Source organism: Gallus gallus, chromosome Z (assembly GCF_016699485.2).
Source record: "Gallus gallus isolate bGalGal1 chromosome Z, bGalGal1.mat.broiler.GRCg7b, whole genome shotgun sequence".
Lineage (NCBI taxonomy): Eukaryota > Metazoa > Chordata > Aves > Galliformes > Phasianidae > Gallus > Gallus gallus.
In genome coordinates, this window is record NC_052572.1 from 73606203 (window position 1) to 73621062 (window position 14860).

The window sequence follows — 14860 nt, forward strand, 5'->3', positions numbered from 1 at the left end:
AAAGTCTAATAAAAATACTGAATGTTACTTCTAGTTTTAATGCTAGTTGTGTTAAAGCTGAAGTTACTGCTATGCTAAGCATTAAATTAATGAGTGTTTATTTTAGATTGAGAGAACGGTTTGTGCTGTAAGGGATCTTAAAGACTATCCAGTTTCAACTCCCCTGCCATAGACAGGGACACTTCCCATTAGATCAGGTTGTTCAGAGCTGCCAACCAAGCTGGCCTTCAGCACCTCTAGGTATGGGGCACCCACAACTCTGGGCAACCTTTGCCAGTATCTAACCACCGCTCTACCAGGCTCTTGTGAAGTCTTCCTCTGTGTTTATTATAAGCCCACTTTAAATGCTGAAATGATTCAATGAGGTCTCCCCCCAGCCTTCTCTTGTGCAAGCCAAATGAACTCAGTTCTCTGTCTTTTTGCATAGAGAGATTTTTCTGGCTCTGATCATTTTTGTGGTACTCTTCTGTACCTTCTCTAATGGATCTACATCTTCCTTGTGCTGAGGACCCCAGAGCTGGATGCAGTACTCTACATGGGATCTCCTGAAAGCTGAGTAGGTGGGGAGAAACACCTCCCCCACCCTGTTGGCTTCTTTTTGATGCGGACCAGAATATAATTGCCTCTGGGCTGCAACTGCACATTGCCAGCTCATATCCAGTTTTTCATCTCTTAGGCCCTTATCCACTGTGCTGCTCTCATTCAGGTCACCCTCCCAGTCTTCACGGGTGTTGGGGATTACCCCAATCCTTGTGCAGAATGCCGTGCTGTACTTTGTTGAGCTTCATGAGATTCACATGGGCTGACTTCTTGTGGGTTGTCTGAATGGAATCCCTTCCTTCTATCACATCAACTTCACCACTCAGTTTAATGTCATCCACAGACTTGCTGAGCATATACTCAACCCCACTGTCTCATTAATGAAGATATTAAATGGTATTACTCTCAGTACGGACTCTTGAGAAATGCTATTTACTACTGCTTTCCATTTAGACAATGAGCTGTTAACTGCAATTCTTTAGATTTGTCTATTCAGACACTTCCTAATCCACCTGTTACGTCCTTGTCTCTCCAATTTAGAAGCAAGAGTGTTGTGGGGGATCCCCCACCCCATTCCTTGACTTTTTTGCCCAGTGAAAAGACAGTAACTATAGCTTACTTCACTAATACTGATCAGGTGCACCAAAACAATTTATTAAATATATTGTGAGGAAGATGTTGCACATATATCTATACTCATATGAATTCTAAGCAAACAGTGTATTAGCCTATGACTGATCAGTGTTTTGGAGGGGGGTAAACTTGGGTAGGAAAGCTTATATAACCTAATGTGTCCATTGCAGGATGGGGTCTGAAGAGGGTGGTGTCTTGCAAGCAGGGGGTCCCAGGCTGGCTGATGGGAGCTCTGAAAGCTGTCCTCTAGCATCCTGACTTTATATCCCTTTTACACGTGGCTTGCCATGATAAATGGGAGGGGGTGGAGAAATTAACTATTACAAGGTATGCAAAGAAAGATATAAGCAGGGGTATGAAAAATTCAAGACTTTGCAGAAAAGCAGAAAAACTTCTGTTGCTTCCTTAAGACGTCATTTTCAGTTCCCTTAAATGCCACGGGTTGTTTATTTGTTAATCATCACATGGTTTTATAGTCTCTGTGTTTTTGCCAAAGGCAGCATTTTCTCTATTCCTTGACAATTTCCAGCCATAGCCCAGGCCCTTTACATGAATACTAGGCTGTGCATTGTTAGGTGTAGGGAATACAAGTGGAGCGACAGAGGCATAGCCCCTCCACCTTTTTGGATGGCCGGAGGCATTCATCCCTTCTATTGTAAGATCACTTTTCCATCTTGTTAGTTGTGAGCATTCAGGAGCCATTAAGAATTATTTCTGCTGTGGGAGTAGTTAGGCGATGAACGCCTATACACATTTGCTGAAACAAAGATTTGTGGGCATAATTTAACGCTCAGCAGAACTTTGCATTTGTGTAATGTCTTCCAAAAAGTAAGCTGTGTTTTATATTATAAATACAGTGAACCTGTGCTTTTCAGTGATGTGCTTTTGAATTAAATTTGGTTTTGTTTGTTTGTTTCTCGTTGTCTTAGCATTGATAGAGAAATCACAACTCAGGGTGAAAGTAAACAAACACCTCTTCAACCTGTCCAATTAGTGAGGAGCGGATTCCAGAAGTACAAGCCCAACTTGGGAAAAGGTGTTAGAAGGAAAGAATTACAAATACCAGAAGATAATGAGGATAAAAAATCTGAAGCAGATGAATTGGAAGTGCAAAAAACTGAGTCTGTTCATCATGTGTCTGCTATCGTAAGTCTACTAAGAATAGCTACTTTGCCTTCAAAAATATGATTCCAAGTTACATATTCTAACTTAGGCAGTTATATTAGAACATTTAACTTTCGTTCCCTGAAGCAGAGACACCATCTGCTATGAAATAAACCCCACAAACCCATGACTGTTGATATATTGCAGGTATGAAATTACTGAAGTCTACAACTTGTAGTATTAATGTCTTCTGGAAAATGAGGATCTAGTTGTGGTTGGGTTGCATGACAGATTATGTACATTTAAGTAACTAGAATGCAAGCTTGTTTTGTATTGCAATACATAAAGGTAGGCATTTAGCTTACTTTTTTCTTTCCTGCTTGGATGATTGAAGTCTGTGTTGAAGAATCCAGAAGGTATCAAGAGAAGACATAGGGTAGTCTATTTTTCTGTAAGAGTTAAAGTCTTCTTTGTGTTTCTATAAATGAACTTCTGTTTTATTACCTTGCTTGAGACTCCTTTTTTCTTTCTGTTGAAATGGATAATACTTCTATTTTATTGCAAATCAAAGGGTAAAAAGGAAGCTGCATTGCATGAAGAAAATGTACTGAGCAATGAGGAACCTGCACAGGAAGAGGTGCCTCAGATGCCCTGCATCTCTGGAAACCTATTGTGTGAACAGATCAGGTAAGGTCAGAATTTAGCAAAGTAACATATGAGAAGTTTTCCTTTAGTACATAAAGACAGGTCTTTGAAGGTGTAAATTCTTTTGTTCCTTTTAATTGTATTTCTCTGATTCTTTTATTTCAGTGCCTATAGGCAGCTTCATCCCATGTTTTCAGTGCACACTTTTTAGTTAAGGTGAACTACTAATGGTTTAGTTTTTGGTTTTTTTGTTTGTTTGTTTGTTTGTTTTTCATTTGTTTTAAACAGTGCTACACTATTTGTCTACAGCACTAGGTTTTTGAGTTGTTGGCTCTGAGCTGTGCTAGTTCTTAGATATTACATCAAAAATCTGTGCTGAACACTTGGAGAACTCACTAAGAATTGCAGCCACTGCCACTGAAGCAGGGATCAGTGCATTAGTTTCACAAAAAGAATATCCAATATCCCACTAGTTCTGTGCTTTTGTTCTATTTTTTGTTGCAATAAAACATTAAAATATTAAAGTAAGATTTTTTTTTTTTGCTTAAGTATATGAACTGCATTAATTATGTTATGAGGGCTGCTCCAAAAGTAATGCTTGCTTTGGTATTATGTTGGACCATGATGTCACAGATGCATGTCAATGGTGTGGCAGTAGAGGGTGAACCTTCCCACCAGTGTTCCATTCCATGTTGTTGCTGTGCAACAGATGGCAGCAGTGAGTCTGACAGAATGGTGTTGGACATGAAAGTGTGGATGAAGCAAAGGAATGGAATTGAATTTCTTCATGTGGAAAAAAGCTGTAGCCATTGGCACTCATCAACACTTACTGAATGTTTATGGAGACCACACGGTAGATGTAAGCACACTGAGGTAGTGGTGCTGTGTTTCTGCAGCAGTAACAGTGACACCTCTGTGCAGTTTTTTATGAGCATGACGTGCAGATTGTTCTTCATCACTCGTGAAAATGTGCAACTAATGATGGTGACTGTGCTGAAAAACAGTGATTTGTAGACTAGGATTTGTCCCATTGAGTAGTGTTATTGTGTTCTTTGTAGCAGTTGTAGTTTCCTGGGAAATAAATAGGAGGCATTACGTTCAGAGTGAGATATGCAGCCCGAGACAGTACCTGTTCACTCAGTGCAGCCCAGACAAGCCATAAGACTGGACAGCTATGTACTAGCCCATTTCTGCAGCCTGTTCAGGTCCCTCTGGATGGCAGCATGAGCATCTAGCATATCAGTCACTCCACTCAGTTTTATGTCGTTTGCAGTTTTGCTGAGGGCAGGCTCTTCTGCATCATCCTGATCATTTATGTGACGATAAGGAAGACTGGAGCCACTATTGACCCCTGAAGCCAGTAGCTCTTAGTTACTAGCCTTGTAACTAGGTTTTGTGACACTAATGGCTACCTTCAGGGTCCAGTTTTCAGCCTACCTTACTGTCTGCTCATACAGCCCATAGTTTATCAGTGTCTTTATGAAGGAGCTAGGGGAGATAGTGTTGGAAACCTTGCTGGAGTCAAAGTAGGTAATTTCTGCTGCTCTCCCCTTGCCTACCAAGTCAATTATTTATCACAGAAGACTTATCAGGTTGGTTAAGCTTCTTGTCTTTCCTGGTTCTGGAAGTGGTTTACAGAATTGATAGTTGCATCACATTCCTCAGGATCAAGATGAGGCACAGCAGCCCATAGTTTCCTTGATCCTCCTTCTTGCTTTGTTTCAAAGCTTCAGCTTTCTTTTCACTAATCTGAATGCAAATGACGAGAGATGAGAATTTTATCTTGTTTAAAAGCAGCAGTACCTTGAATACTGGAATTAATGAAGATAGTGTTCCTATGGTTAATCAATCTGGGAGGCCCATTGTGGCTGAAACTTTTATCTCTTCCTAACATCTTAATGTTCTCCTCCAGAAAGGTTTTTCCCAAAGTAAACTAAAAGGTTCATTATTGCAGAAAAGCAAATTATGTAATTTTTGTTGTTTTTTTAACTCTTTTAGCTCTTGTTTTAAGTAAATAAATACGCAGAATACTTGAATTCATTTCTAACTGTATGTTCTAAATATTTGATAATAAGACAAGCTTGTGGAATGTATTTTGTGGTGCCTGAAAAGTAAAAGTTGAAAAATATTTTTTTTCTAGGTCTAATGAAAAATTAAGTTCTGGAGAAGAGAGTAATCAATGTGATACAAAACCTTCGCAGCAAGCAAGGGTATCCCTCAGGAACCCAAAGCCAAACCTAACAAGAGCTCATAGAAAAAGGAGTCATTCTGAAGATAGAAATAGAAGAGACAAAGACAATGCTGAGACTAGAAATACGGAAGAGCATTTGTTAGAAAAAACAGGTGTATCAGTGGTAAGTGCTGATCATGCGTTTTGAGCCTGTTTGTACCTCAGTTCTTGTGTTTAGCTTCTTAGAACTCATGGATAACATAAAAATCCTGTATGTAAATATAAAAAATTGAGGTGATGCTTTCATTTTTTGTGCTTCACGATTGGAAATGATGCTGAGCTAACATCTAAACACTTAAGAAATATTTAATGTTCAGTGTTGACTGCAGTTTTACAGTTTATGTGCAGAAATTTGGATTACCCTGCCTGCGGCAGGAGGACTGAACCTTCATGATCCTTGAGGTCCCTTCCAAGCTAAGCTATTCTGTGATTCAGTGATTACCATAAATGCATGCTAATACCATTGCTACTGAATGTAATGCTTGTTATCCATTGAACAATAGATAGTAAGATAGTTTTCTAATATCCAACACTACCTACAACTCATCTTTTTCTAGTAACATGGATCAATTTATAAGTTGATATGCATGTGAATAAAGATCAGACTTTTTCTGCTTCAATTCCTTTAGTAGTCCTGAGCTATCTGATACTGATTCCTCTTCAGTCAAAAGTTGTGGCATGTAAATTAAAGGGTTTTTTTTTTTTTTTCCTGGTGATCCTTGTTTTTGTGATGGATTACTAAAATCTTTCAGTTATTTTAGCTAAGTACCAACAGTTTGTGGAAATATGCTTACTGATGCTTTCCTTTTCTAATTTTTGAGCAGAATTGCATAGTTCTCAAATGATAGTTCTATTCCTGTCTGAGCAGATATTTTTTTGTGTGAGAATAGATATGTGTAGAAACTTCATGACAATAAATAATGTATATGAGCAAAATTTGAGCCTCCTTGAACCTACAATTCCTATAGAAACAAAACAGAGGCCTTTGTTATGGTCCCACATCCCTTTCCTATCTCTAAATTGGAAAGATAGAGATTTGAAGGGTGGACTGTTCAGTAGATAAGGAATTGGTTAGATGGTTGCAGCCAGCGTGCTGTGGGCGATGGCTCTATATCCAGGTGGATGCTGGTCACGAGTGGTTTCCGTGAAGGTTCCATCCTGGGACTGGTGCTTTTCAGCATTTTTATCAGTGACCTGGATAGTAGGATTGAGTGAACCCTTAGCAGCAGGTTTGCTGATGATACTGAGTGGTGCTGTTGATATAACCGGATGAAGGGACGCCATGCAGAGGGTCTAGGGCATGTTTTAGAAGTGGGCCAATGTGAACCTGATGAGGTTCAACAAGGCTAAGTGCAAGGTATTGCACTTGGGTCAGGGCAGTCACAGGTGTGCATACACACTGGGAGAAGAACTTGAGAGCAGCCCTGTGAGGATGGAAAGTTTGGCATGATCCAGCAGTGCTTGAAGCCCAGAAGGCTAACTGTAGTCTGGGCTGCACCAAAAGAGTAGTGGCCAGCAGGGTGAGGGAGGTGATTGTCCCCCTCTACTTTGCCGTCATGAGGTCCCATCTGCAGTACTGCCTGGGGCCCCTAACACAGGAAGGACATAGAGCTGTTAGAGTATATTCAGAGGAGGATCACAGAGATGATCAGAGAGCTGGAGCACCTCCCCTATGAAGAGCAGTTAAGGAGCTGGGCTTGTTCACCCTGGAGAAGACTCCAGGGAGACCTCACTGTGGCCTTCCAGTACTTGAGGGGAGCTTATAACCAGAAGGGAGATTTTTAATGTCATGGTTTTGTAACTTCGCTATTGGTCTGATAGTGATAGCACAAGGGGGAATGTCCATGGCAGGGGAGTTGGAACTAGATAATCTTGAAGGTCCCTTAAAGCCGATCTATGATTCTATGATTCTTATAAGTAATAATAAGTACAATATTACTTATGTTTTGTGTCATGATTTTGTGTGTGTTTGAATAACATTTAAACTCTATTCTGTAAACTGTGGTAGTTCCTTCTTTTTAGCTGGTTCCCAGGGCAGAAAAAAAAAAAATCCATCCCTCATATCTTACTATAAAATGAGCAGGTAAGAAACAGTTAGGAAAGAGAAAATGATTTATCTTTCCACTTGCTGAAGTGTTACTCTTGATAAGTTGTGTACAGAGTTGATGTGTTATCTAGCATCAGTGGGAAACTCAGGCATCATATTTAATACCCTCTAATGACACTTTTTAAAAATCTGAAATAAAAAGAAAAAAGAGGGACAAAATGAGCCGTGCTATCAGATTACAACTGAACACGTTCAAGAACTTCAACACTTATTCTCCAAATTCTTTTATTACTAAAATGAGTTTAAAAATGTGATACTTAATATGATAGCAATTGTCTCTTCTATTCAGAAAAACTCCAGTAACACAGAAGAAGCAGCTTCCTTCACAGAGTCTACAGGAAAACATGATTCTACAGACTCTGTTGAGAGACCGTCCCGTAAAAGAATCAGGAAGATTAGTAGTAGTTTCCAGTCTCCAGAGGTACCATTAGAGAGTGAAAGTCAAGTAGAACAAGAAGATTCTCAGCTTTCTGCACCTCAGCAAAAAAAATCAGACGATCAGACAAGGTAAAACAGCTAATTTTGGTTTGTATGCTCAACGGATTGTTTCTGTTCATAGATCTTAATAACTAGCCATAGTTCTGAAGTGTGTGTGTGTGTATGAGAACACATGCAGGACGTTAGCACTTCTGTCTTCTATGTGAACCATACCAGATGCATGCAGATATTCCTATACTTTTTTATTCTGCAGCTTCATAAAATGAACAGCCAGCACTCTCACCAGCCTACCCTGAGGTCCGCTGTGGTCTCAGTAAAAGTTCCAGATTTTAAAAGGAGGACTTTAAAATACCCATACTGGGGTCTAAGGAATTATGGGATTTATCTAAACAGGCAGTGCTGAAAGCACCCTCTGTTTGTACTTGGTTTCATCTTCCTATCAGTTGACTTTGGAAGCTATTTTAAGGGTGAAATTTAGAATTACTTCTGTTGCCTAGAGCAATTGTGAGGCTGGGGGATGGAGAATTTGAGGATGGAGATGGTAGCTAATTCAAAGAGATTGTGTTCTTAAGAAACATAAGCAGATAATTAGTTATCATCTAACAGTTCTGGTTTCTAGGCATTAGTAAGATTAACTAAAATCTCATCGTTTGGGTTCTGTACTGTACTTTTAGCAAAGGAAAACTAGAGAAGTTCCTATGATTTAAGAAGTTTGCAAGTTTTGCCCATCTCAAAATGAAAGTTAATTTTTCTATTTCTTACATAAAATTCCATATCTTGCAGATTTCATAATGCAGCTTTTCAGCACTCCGAAACTGCTTACTGCATACTTAAAATCAGTACTCTGTGCATATGTAAGGATATGGTTTTCAGATGGAGTAATGTCTGAGTGCATTTTTGCCAGTGTGTGTCAGGAGGTAACAGGATTGTATTCTTGATCACAGTGATCCTTTTCTCCTTTTCTGTTCATTGAGCTTGTTTTGATTTCTGATGTCTATTTCTGAGTGTTTTGGATTGTATTAGACTTTATTATTATTTTTAACATACTCATGTTATGTGCTCTTGTTATGCGTTCTAGAAGACAATCTAGGAGGCTATCAAAACAGATAACGCTACCAAAACATGGATTGGAGCTAAGAACTGGTTCATCTTCTGCCCCTGAATGTGAGGCCGATTGCTGTGAGAAGGGGAATCAAAGACAAGAAGTGAAATCAAGTGTTATTAGAGGCAAAAGCATGAAAACTGCCCACAGAAAGAAACCCGTGAAGGAGCAGAGAAGTTCAAAAACAAGCAGCCTGGTGACCCTCCGGGCTTCTCAAGAAGATGAGGAGGAGGCAGATGACTTTGAGCCTGATGATGATGATGAATGTTTTGCTCTAGAGGAAGTAAACAAAGCACCAGTGTTTGTTCCCGTAGGGCTTCGATCTCCTAAACCTATTCCTGTTCAGATAGAGGAAACAATGGAAGAGGTATGATGTAGCTATGTTCTGTGTATGCACGTTTGTTTGGTTTTTTTTGTTCAAACAAGCTTTTATTCTAATTGCAATTTCTATTACTTGTTTTCTTTTCATCCCAATTAAGTTTAATTCATTGAGGATAGTGTTGACAGTTGCAAGGATGTTTATTTGACACGTGTACTTAGTTTCAAGTGAAACTACATCAGCCTGAGATCCAATTAGTGTTATGAACTGTCAGTAGGTCTGCAGGGTGCTCACCAGGTAATTTATTTGGGACTGAATTTAGGCACAGCCTGACATGCTTACTGCATGTTTTGAGGCCTAGGATTGAGCAAATGGAGCATTTCAGTTCTACATTTGAATGTTAGGGAATGAGAGATAAGTTTGTGTGTGTGGTTTCTGCCACTGCCACACCATCAGGGACATTGGTAACTTGGGAATCAGGGAATGGTGTGGTAGATTGACCCCAACCAACACCAAACCTCCCATGCAGCTGCTTCCTCATTCCCCTCTCTGCCAAGGCTGGGAATAAAAGTGAGAAAATTGTTATCAAGACAGTTCCATAGGTGACGTGAAAGCAAAGCAAAATAAGGAATTTATTCACTACTTTCCACCAGCAGAGTGCTTCCTGAAAGCAGGGTAAAGTTATGCAAACATAAGGGTTACTTGGGAAGACAAACACCGTAATCACAAATGCCTCATTCCTCTTCCTCCGATAGCTTCGTCCTACCCATACTCAGTGCAACCTCCACCCCCCCTTCATTTCATAGTATTTGTCATTCACTTGTTGTACACTATCCAGTGCATCCTTATTTAACCACAACCTCCCTTCTAGTCCTTTGATATATACATGGGTAACATTCCCTTGGACTGTGGCCTATCCCATAAAATGTCCATCCTATACCCACTGAGTTCATTTAGTCCATGACCTGTATTCCATTTATTATGATGGTTGTTCAGGACAGCTGAAGTGGTGTGTTATGTTGAATTCTTGATGCCAAAACTAGCTCAGGTTGATCACCAGTACAATTTCTGGTTTCTCTGGAGGTTTGTCCTCCTTTGTTCATGTGATAGTACTTCCTATAGCATAAAACGTAAATAATGGGTTAAGTATAAACACATCTGTTATAAGATCCAACTCTATATCCCTTCAGTTCAGGCTGTAGAGTTTGACATAGCAGTGGGCTCCACTCCTTTGCTGTGCTCCAATGTAACTCTTCCACAGGCTGGAGGTTTTTCAAGGGAGATCCAGCTCTGTCTGGCATGGGCAGATCCAAAGGCCACGTTCCCTACATTTTAGCAATTATTTTTTCAAAAGCTGTATGTTTTGCCTCTCCTGTGGACCGCTTTTATAGTTAAGCCTAGAATACAGGCCTGTTGTTTAATGGCAGTTTCAGAGTAGAATTAGACTCAGAACTCTAAGACTGTAGCAAGACCTAGCATAACACACAGGAGTCATAAATGATTGTAAAGAATATGGTTAGGTGCCTGAGGACTCAGCTGTTTCCAGATTTAAATAGATCTGTGGAAATTATCAGTAAATGTGCGAGCTTTTGTTAACTGCACAGATTAAGCAATTTTCATAAGAACCTCACTGGCAGTATTGTAACAGCTCTGCCGTATTTCAATGCCATGTTTCTAAAAGTGGCGGGTATCTGAAGTTCTTAGGATTTTTTTTTTTTTTCTGAAGACTTGAAAAGCAGAAAAAATGATAAAATCAACATAATCCATTTGAGTTAAGTAGCCAGCTCAAAATATCTCAGCCAGATAATGTAGATTTTCTGATTCTTCTAGTTAGTTACAAGCAGAGCTGCCAGTTTTTCCTCCTATTGCTTCCTTCTTTAATCTGCAGTATTGTTTAGTACTTGATTTATGATCCCATGAAATGTTCTCTATCTGCTAAGCATGCAGTTTATTTGGGAAAAAAAAAGTATTTGACAGATTTTCTGCCAGGGTTGATGAACTGAAATGCTTTCAAACTAATTTTTACAGCTGGATATATCTGTGAATATCCCAGATGTGCCGGTGGCTACCAATGTAGAAGGTCCTTCTTATGTGTCTGTCCAGCCAGCCATACAAAAGGAAAAAGGAAACACCTTACCAGCTGTAAGAATATCACTTTTTTTTTTGACTTTGTACGCAGCATTGCCATCATCTTTGTACTTTGGGAACCATCTCTCAGAAGCTATTGATAATTACACTCTTTCTCCAGTTGGTGATGGAGACAAATTCCCACTGTTCCCTCACCCTCCCTTTCTCCTTCACCTTCCTTTTTTCTCTCTTATTTTATAGCAGATACAAAGTTGTGGCCTCTGACTGGCTTCCAGGCCTGCTTGTGATAGTATAGATATGGAAAACTGTAAGATATTGTCAGCTTCTAACATACTATTTTAAAGCCAGGATGACCTTTGGGCAAAGAATTAACCAGTATGTGTTACATTAAGATAGCAGACTGATTTTTGTGTAAATCTGATATGTTTTTCTTTTTGTTTAAGGAACTAACTGTGCATGAAAATCCGGAATTGGACAAAGGTAGATATGCAGTTATCTTGTTTGTGTCTTCCCCATTAACATGCTACCAATTTGTGGTTACTCCTGGAGAAAATTTCAAAATTTACATATCTTAGGAAAAAAAAATGCTCATGAGGTACTGGATTCTTTCATGTTTTTTGAAAAGCTTTAAACTATCTACATTCTTCTGTTCTCTATCAAGTAGGTGGGCCAAGCATTGCAAAGTTGTGTTTTTTAAGAGTCGGAATGTGCATTTGCAGAGTCCTATGCTGTAGTTACCTGTACTGGGAGAACAGGAATCTTTACAAATGATAGAATCAATAGAATGGCTTGGTGAGAAAGAATCTTAAAGATCGTTTAATTCCAACCCCCAACTTACAGCTTACTTGATGTATCACGAAGTGATAATAAGAGGGGGCAGAATCATGGCTTTGTCCTCTGTATGGTCTCTAACTAGGCTCTGACCAGAAGAAAATACTCTTTCCATAGGAGATATGTATCAAACCCTTACAGATCTATTACTTTTCAGAATTGCTTTCCCTTGGGAATTTAAATACACTCAGTCTTTTTAAGGAGCACTTGATATTGACTGGGTTACCGTTTTGGTTGAGGAATGCAAAGTCTACTGTCTTGCTTTGATTTATTTCAGTAAAATAATTTTGGAGGATGGAAATGTTTAGTTTTATGTGAACAGAAGTTTAAACAGGGATGTAGTTCAGTGCTAAAGGTTATGGATATCTGCATTTAAACACTTTATCCATTTCCATTTGCGGTGGCTTGGTTGGCATAACCAACTGCTCTGTCAGTTCTCTTCCTTAATAGGACAGTGGGAGAAGATAAGGTGGAAAACCTCATGGGTTGAGATGTAGACAGAGACAGACTTGACTTGGTGAAAGTTTATTTTATTTTATTGCTAACTAAAAGTAGAGTTGAGTGGTGAGAAGCAGAGAAGATGACTAAAACACCTCTTCCCCACCACACTTCCCCATCCTGGCCTTTCCTACACTCAACTTGGCACCTTCACTCCTGACTCCCCTTTCCCCATGCTACTCAGGAGCAGAGGTAGCAGGAGCTGCAGTCAGTATAATACTTTACCTCCACCACACCTTCCTCCTCATGCTTTTCCACTGGTCTAGCATGGGTTCTTTCGCATGGGATACAATCCTTCACGAGCAACTCTTCAACATAAGCCTTCTCCACTGTCTGCCAGACTGCAGTTCCTTCAGGGGATATCATTCAGGGAATACTGAATTTAGTGGATGAGAGTTGCCATCTGTCCATGAGTTAATTCATGAATGGCAACAATTTAAAAATACATTCTGCACTGTATGGATGATAACATCAAATGTTTTTGAATGTGGGTAAATGAATTTCTTGTAAGTATACTTGTGATTTTTAACCTGTGTTTGATCAACTTTGTAGGAATTAGTGATGGAAGCACTGAAGCTGCCATGACTTTACTTGCAATGGGTGATCCAACGTTCCAGTTAAAAGCAAACACTGAAGGTATGATCTGATTTATGAGACAAAGTCTTGTGCATTCTGGGTCCACTGAGGGAGGAACAGAGGAGCAGCTGCAGAGCTTCTCTACATGTGGCTGCATAGCAGGAGGGCAAGAGTCTTTCATGTGTTCAGGCCTGCTGAATTGTAGCACATACTTACGCTCGGTGACTAGGCAGTGCAGCTGGGATGGAAAAAAGCAAAGCACCTTACTGGGTAGTATCAACTGCATCACTGTGTGTTTCTGAGAGCTATTTAAGGAAGGACATGTTTTCATTGATCTATGTTGGCTACACAGATTGGACAAAAGAGAGGATCTGGGGTTAAAAATGGATGTAAGTGATTTTCTTTCTAGGCCTTTAAATTGAAACATAGGTCTTTCCTTCTGACTAGCTGTAACCTTAAATTTACCAGGCTTTTAGTCTAGTTTTTTTGTAGATTTTCACATAGAAGAATTTATCATCTACTTCCATTGTTTGAATATTAATTAACTTTTTAAATTTTGCTGTTCTGCTTTGTTTGCTATTCTAACTAGAATGGACACGTATGTTACCTGCACAGGATGAAGTGAATATTGCCAATAGCCTTGTGAGCCACGATGACTCAGAGCAAAACATAGCTCCTAATCAGTATGTTGTTTCTTCAGCTACTTCTGCCAAGGTCCCTTGCAAGGATGGAAGCAACATTAATGTAGAGGATCGAAGCACTTGCGCAGGAACAGGTGTTGAAGAGTATTTTGAGAAAGATGCAACAGATGCCAGGTTAAACTACTACTTTAATTAATTTATAGAGACAAATCCTCTGACACTGCTTACTTTTGCAAGGTTCTTTCTGGAATTTTTTCTTGAATTGCAAGCAGTTTTGCTTTAGTGAAAATTTCTCAGCTTAGGTAATTTTCTGTGTAATATGGAACCCCCACCTATGTCTTTTCTTTATAATTTTTGAGATGTTAGTATGTGATTCGAGAGATGTGAAATTTATTCTTCACTCCAGAGGTTAATTTTTGTTTGGGAGGGGAGAATGATAGAACTTTCTTTGTATAAAATTGCTACTGATCATTAAGATCATTTTCTTACTTTATGGCTAATTGGGCCAAGGCAAATTGCCTAACTGTCATTGCTACAGCTCTCTACATTTAAAACAGGTGGATATCAAGGAGCAGTGATCTTCTGTCATTGTGTTTTTCAGTTTTACTCAAATATTCTTAAAAGTTAAAATAGCTTGATGGAACACTTTTTCAGAAAAAAGTCTAGAGATCATCATCTTCTGTTATTTGGAAGACTGTTGACTGCTTGAACAAATTATCAGTTTGTACTCTTCTGAAAAAACATAATTGAAGCTTTTACTTTAAGTTCAACAGTTCTTCTGTTACATTTTTAACCAGAACTTAATAGCATGTGATCAGTGTTAGATCACCGATCATCTCCCATCTTTACATGTTTCAGTTACTTTGATAGAGTACATACTAGTTTGCAATAAATTTACGTGTTCCAGTTACCAGTGTAGCTGATGTTTTTTTTTTCTGCCAAATAATGCCTCCTCTGTCAGCTGCAGTCTGTATTTCATCTGTTCATTGTCATCTGTTTTACCTCTCTCATCTTTTTTGTACAACGTCTTTGCTGAAAATGGTAATTTTATCTTATTGCTAGCTGTCAAGAAATCAAGAGCTGTGTTGATGGCATTTCTCCTTCTTAC

General features: G+C 39.2%; 1 protein-coding gene across 4 annotated transcripts in view; it reads left to right on the forward strand.

Annotated features, from left to right (window-relative positions):
* The window catches only part of BDP1 (B double prime 1, subunit of RNA polymerase III transcription initiation factor IIIB), a 55084-nt gene that overhangs the window by 27557 nt on the left and 12667 nt on the right, over window positions 1-14860 (forward strand). For 3 of the 4 annotated variants that reach the window (XM_424966.8, XM_004949630.5, XM_015280686.4), the window contains exons 22-30: window positions 2103-2319; window positions 2849-2964; window positions 5063-5276; window positions 7549-7766; window positions 8776-9166; window positions 11147-11260; window positions 11650-11686; window positions 13088-13171; window positions 13701-13926. In XM_424966.8, coding sequence (XP_424966.5) covers window positions 2103-2319; window positions 2849-2964; window positions 5063-5276; window positions 7549-7766; window positions 8776-9166; window positions 11147-11260; window positions 11650-11686; window positions 13088-13171; window positions 13701-13926 — 1617 coding nt within the window. The remainder of the gene's footprint in view (window positions 1-2102; window positions 2320-2848; window positions 2965-5062; window positions 5277-7548; window positions 7767-8775; window positions 9167-11146; window positions 11261-11649; window positions 11687-13087; window positions 13172-13700; window positions 13927-14860) is intronic. The other variant, XM_004949631.5, reaches the window with a different exon arrangement.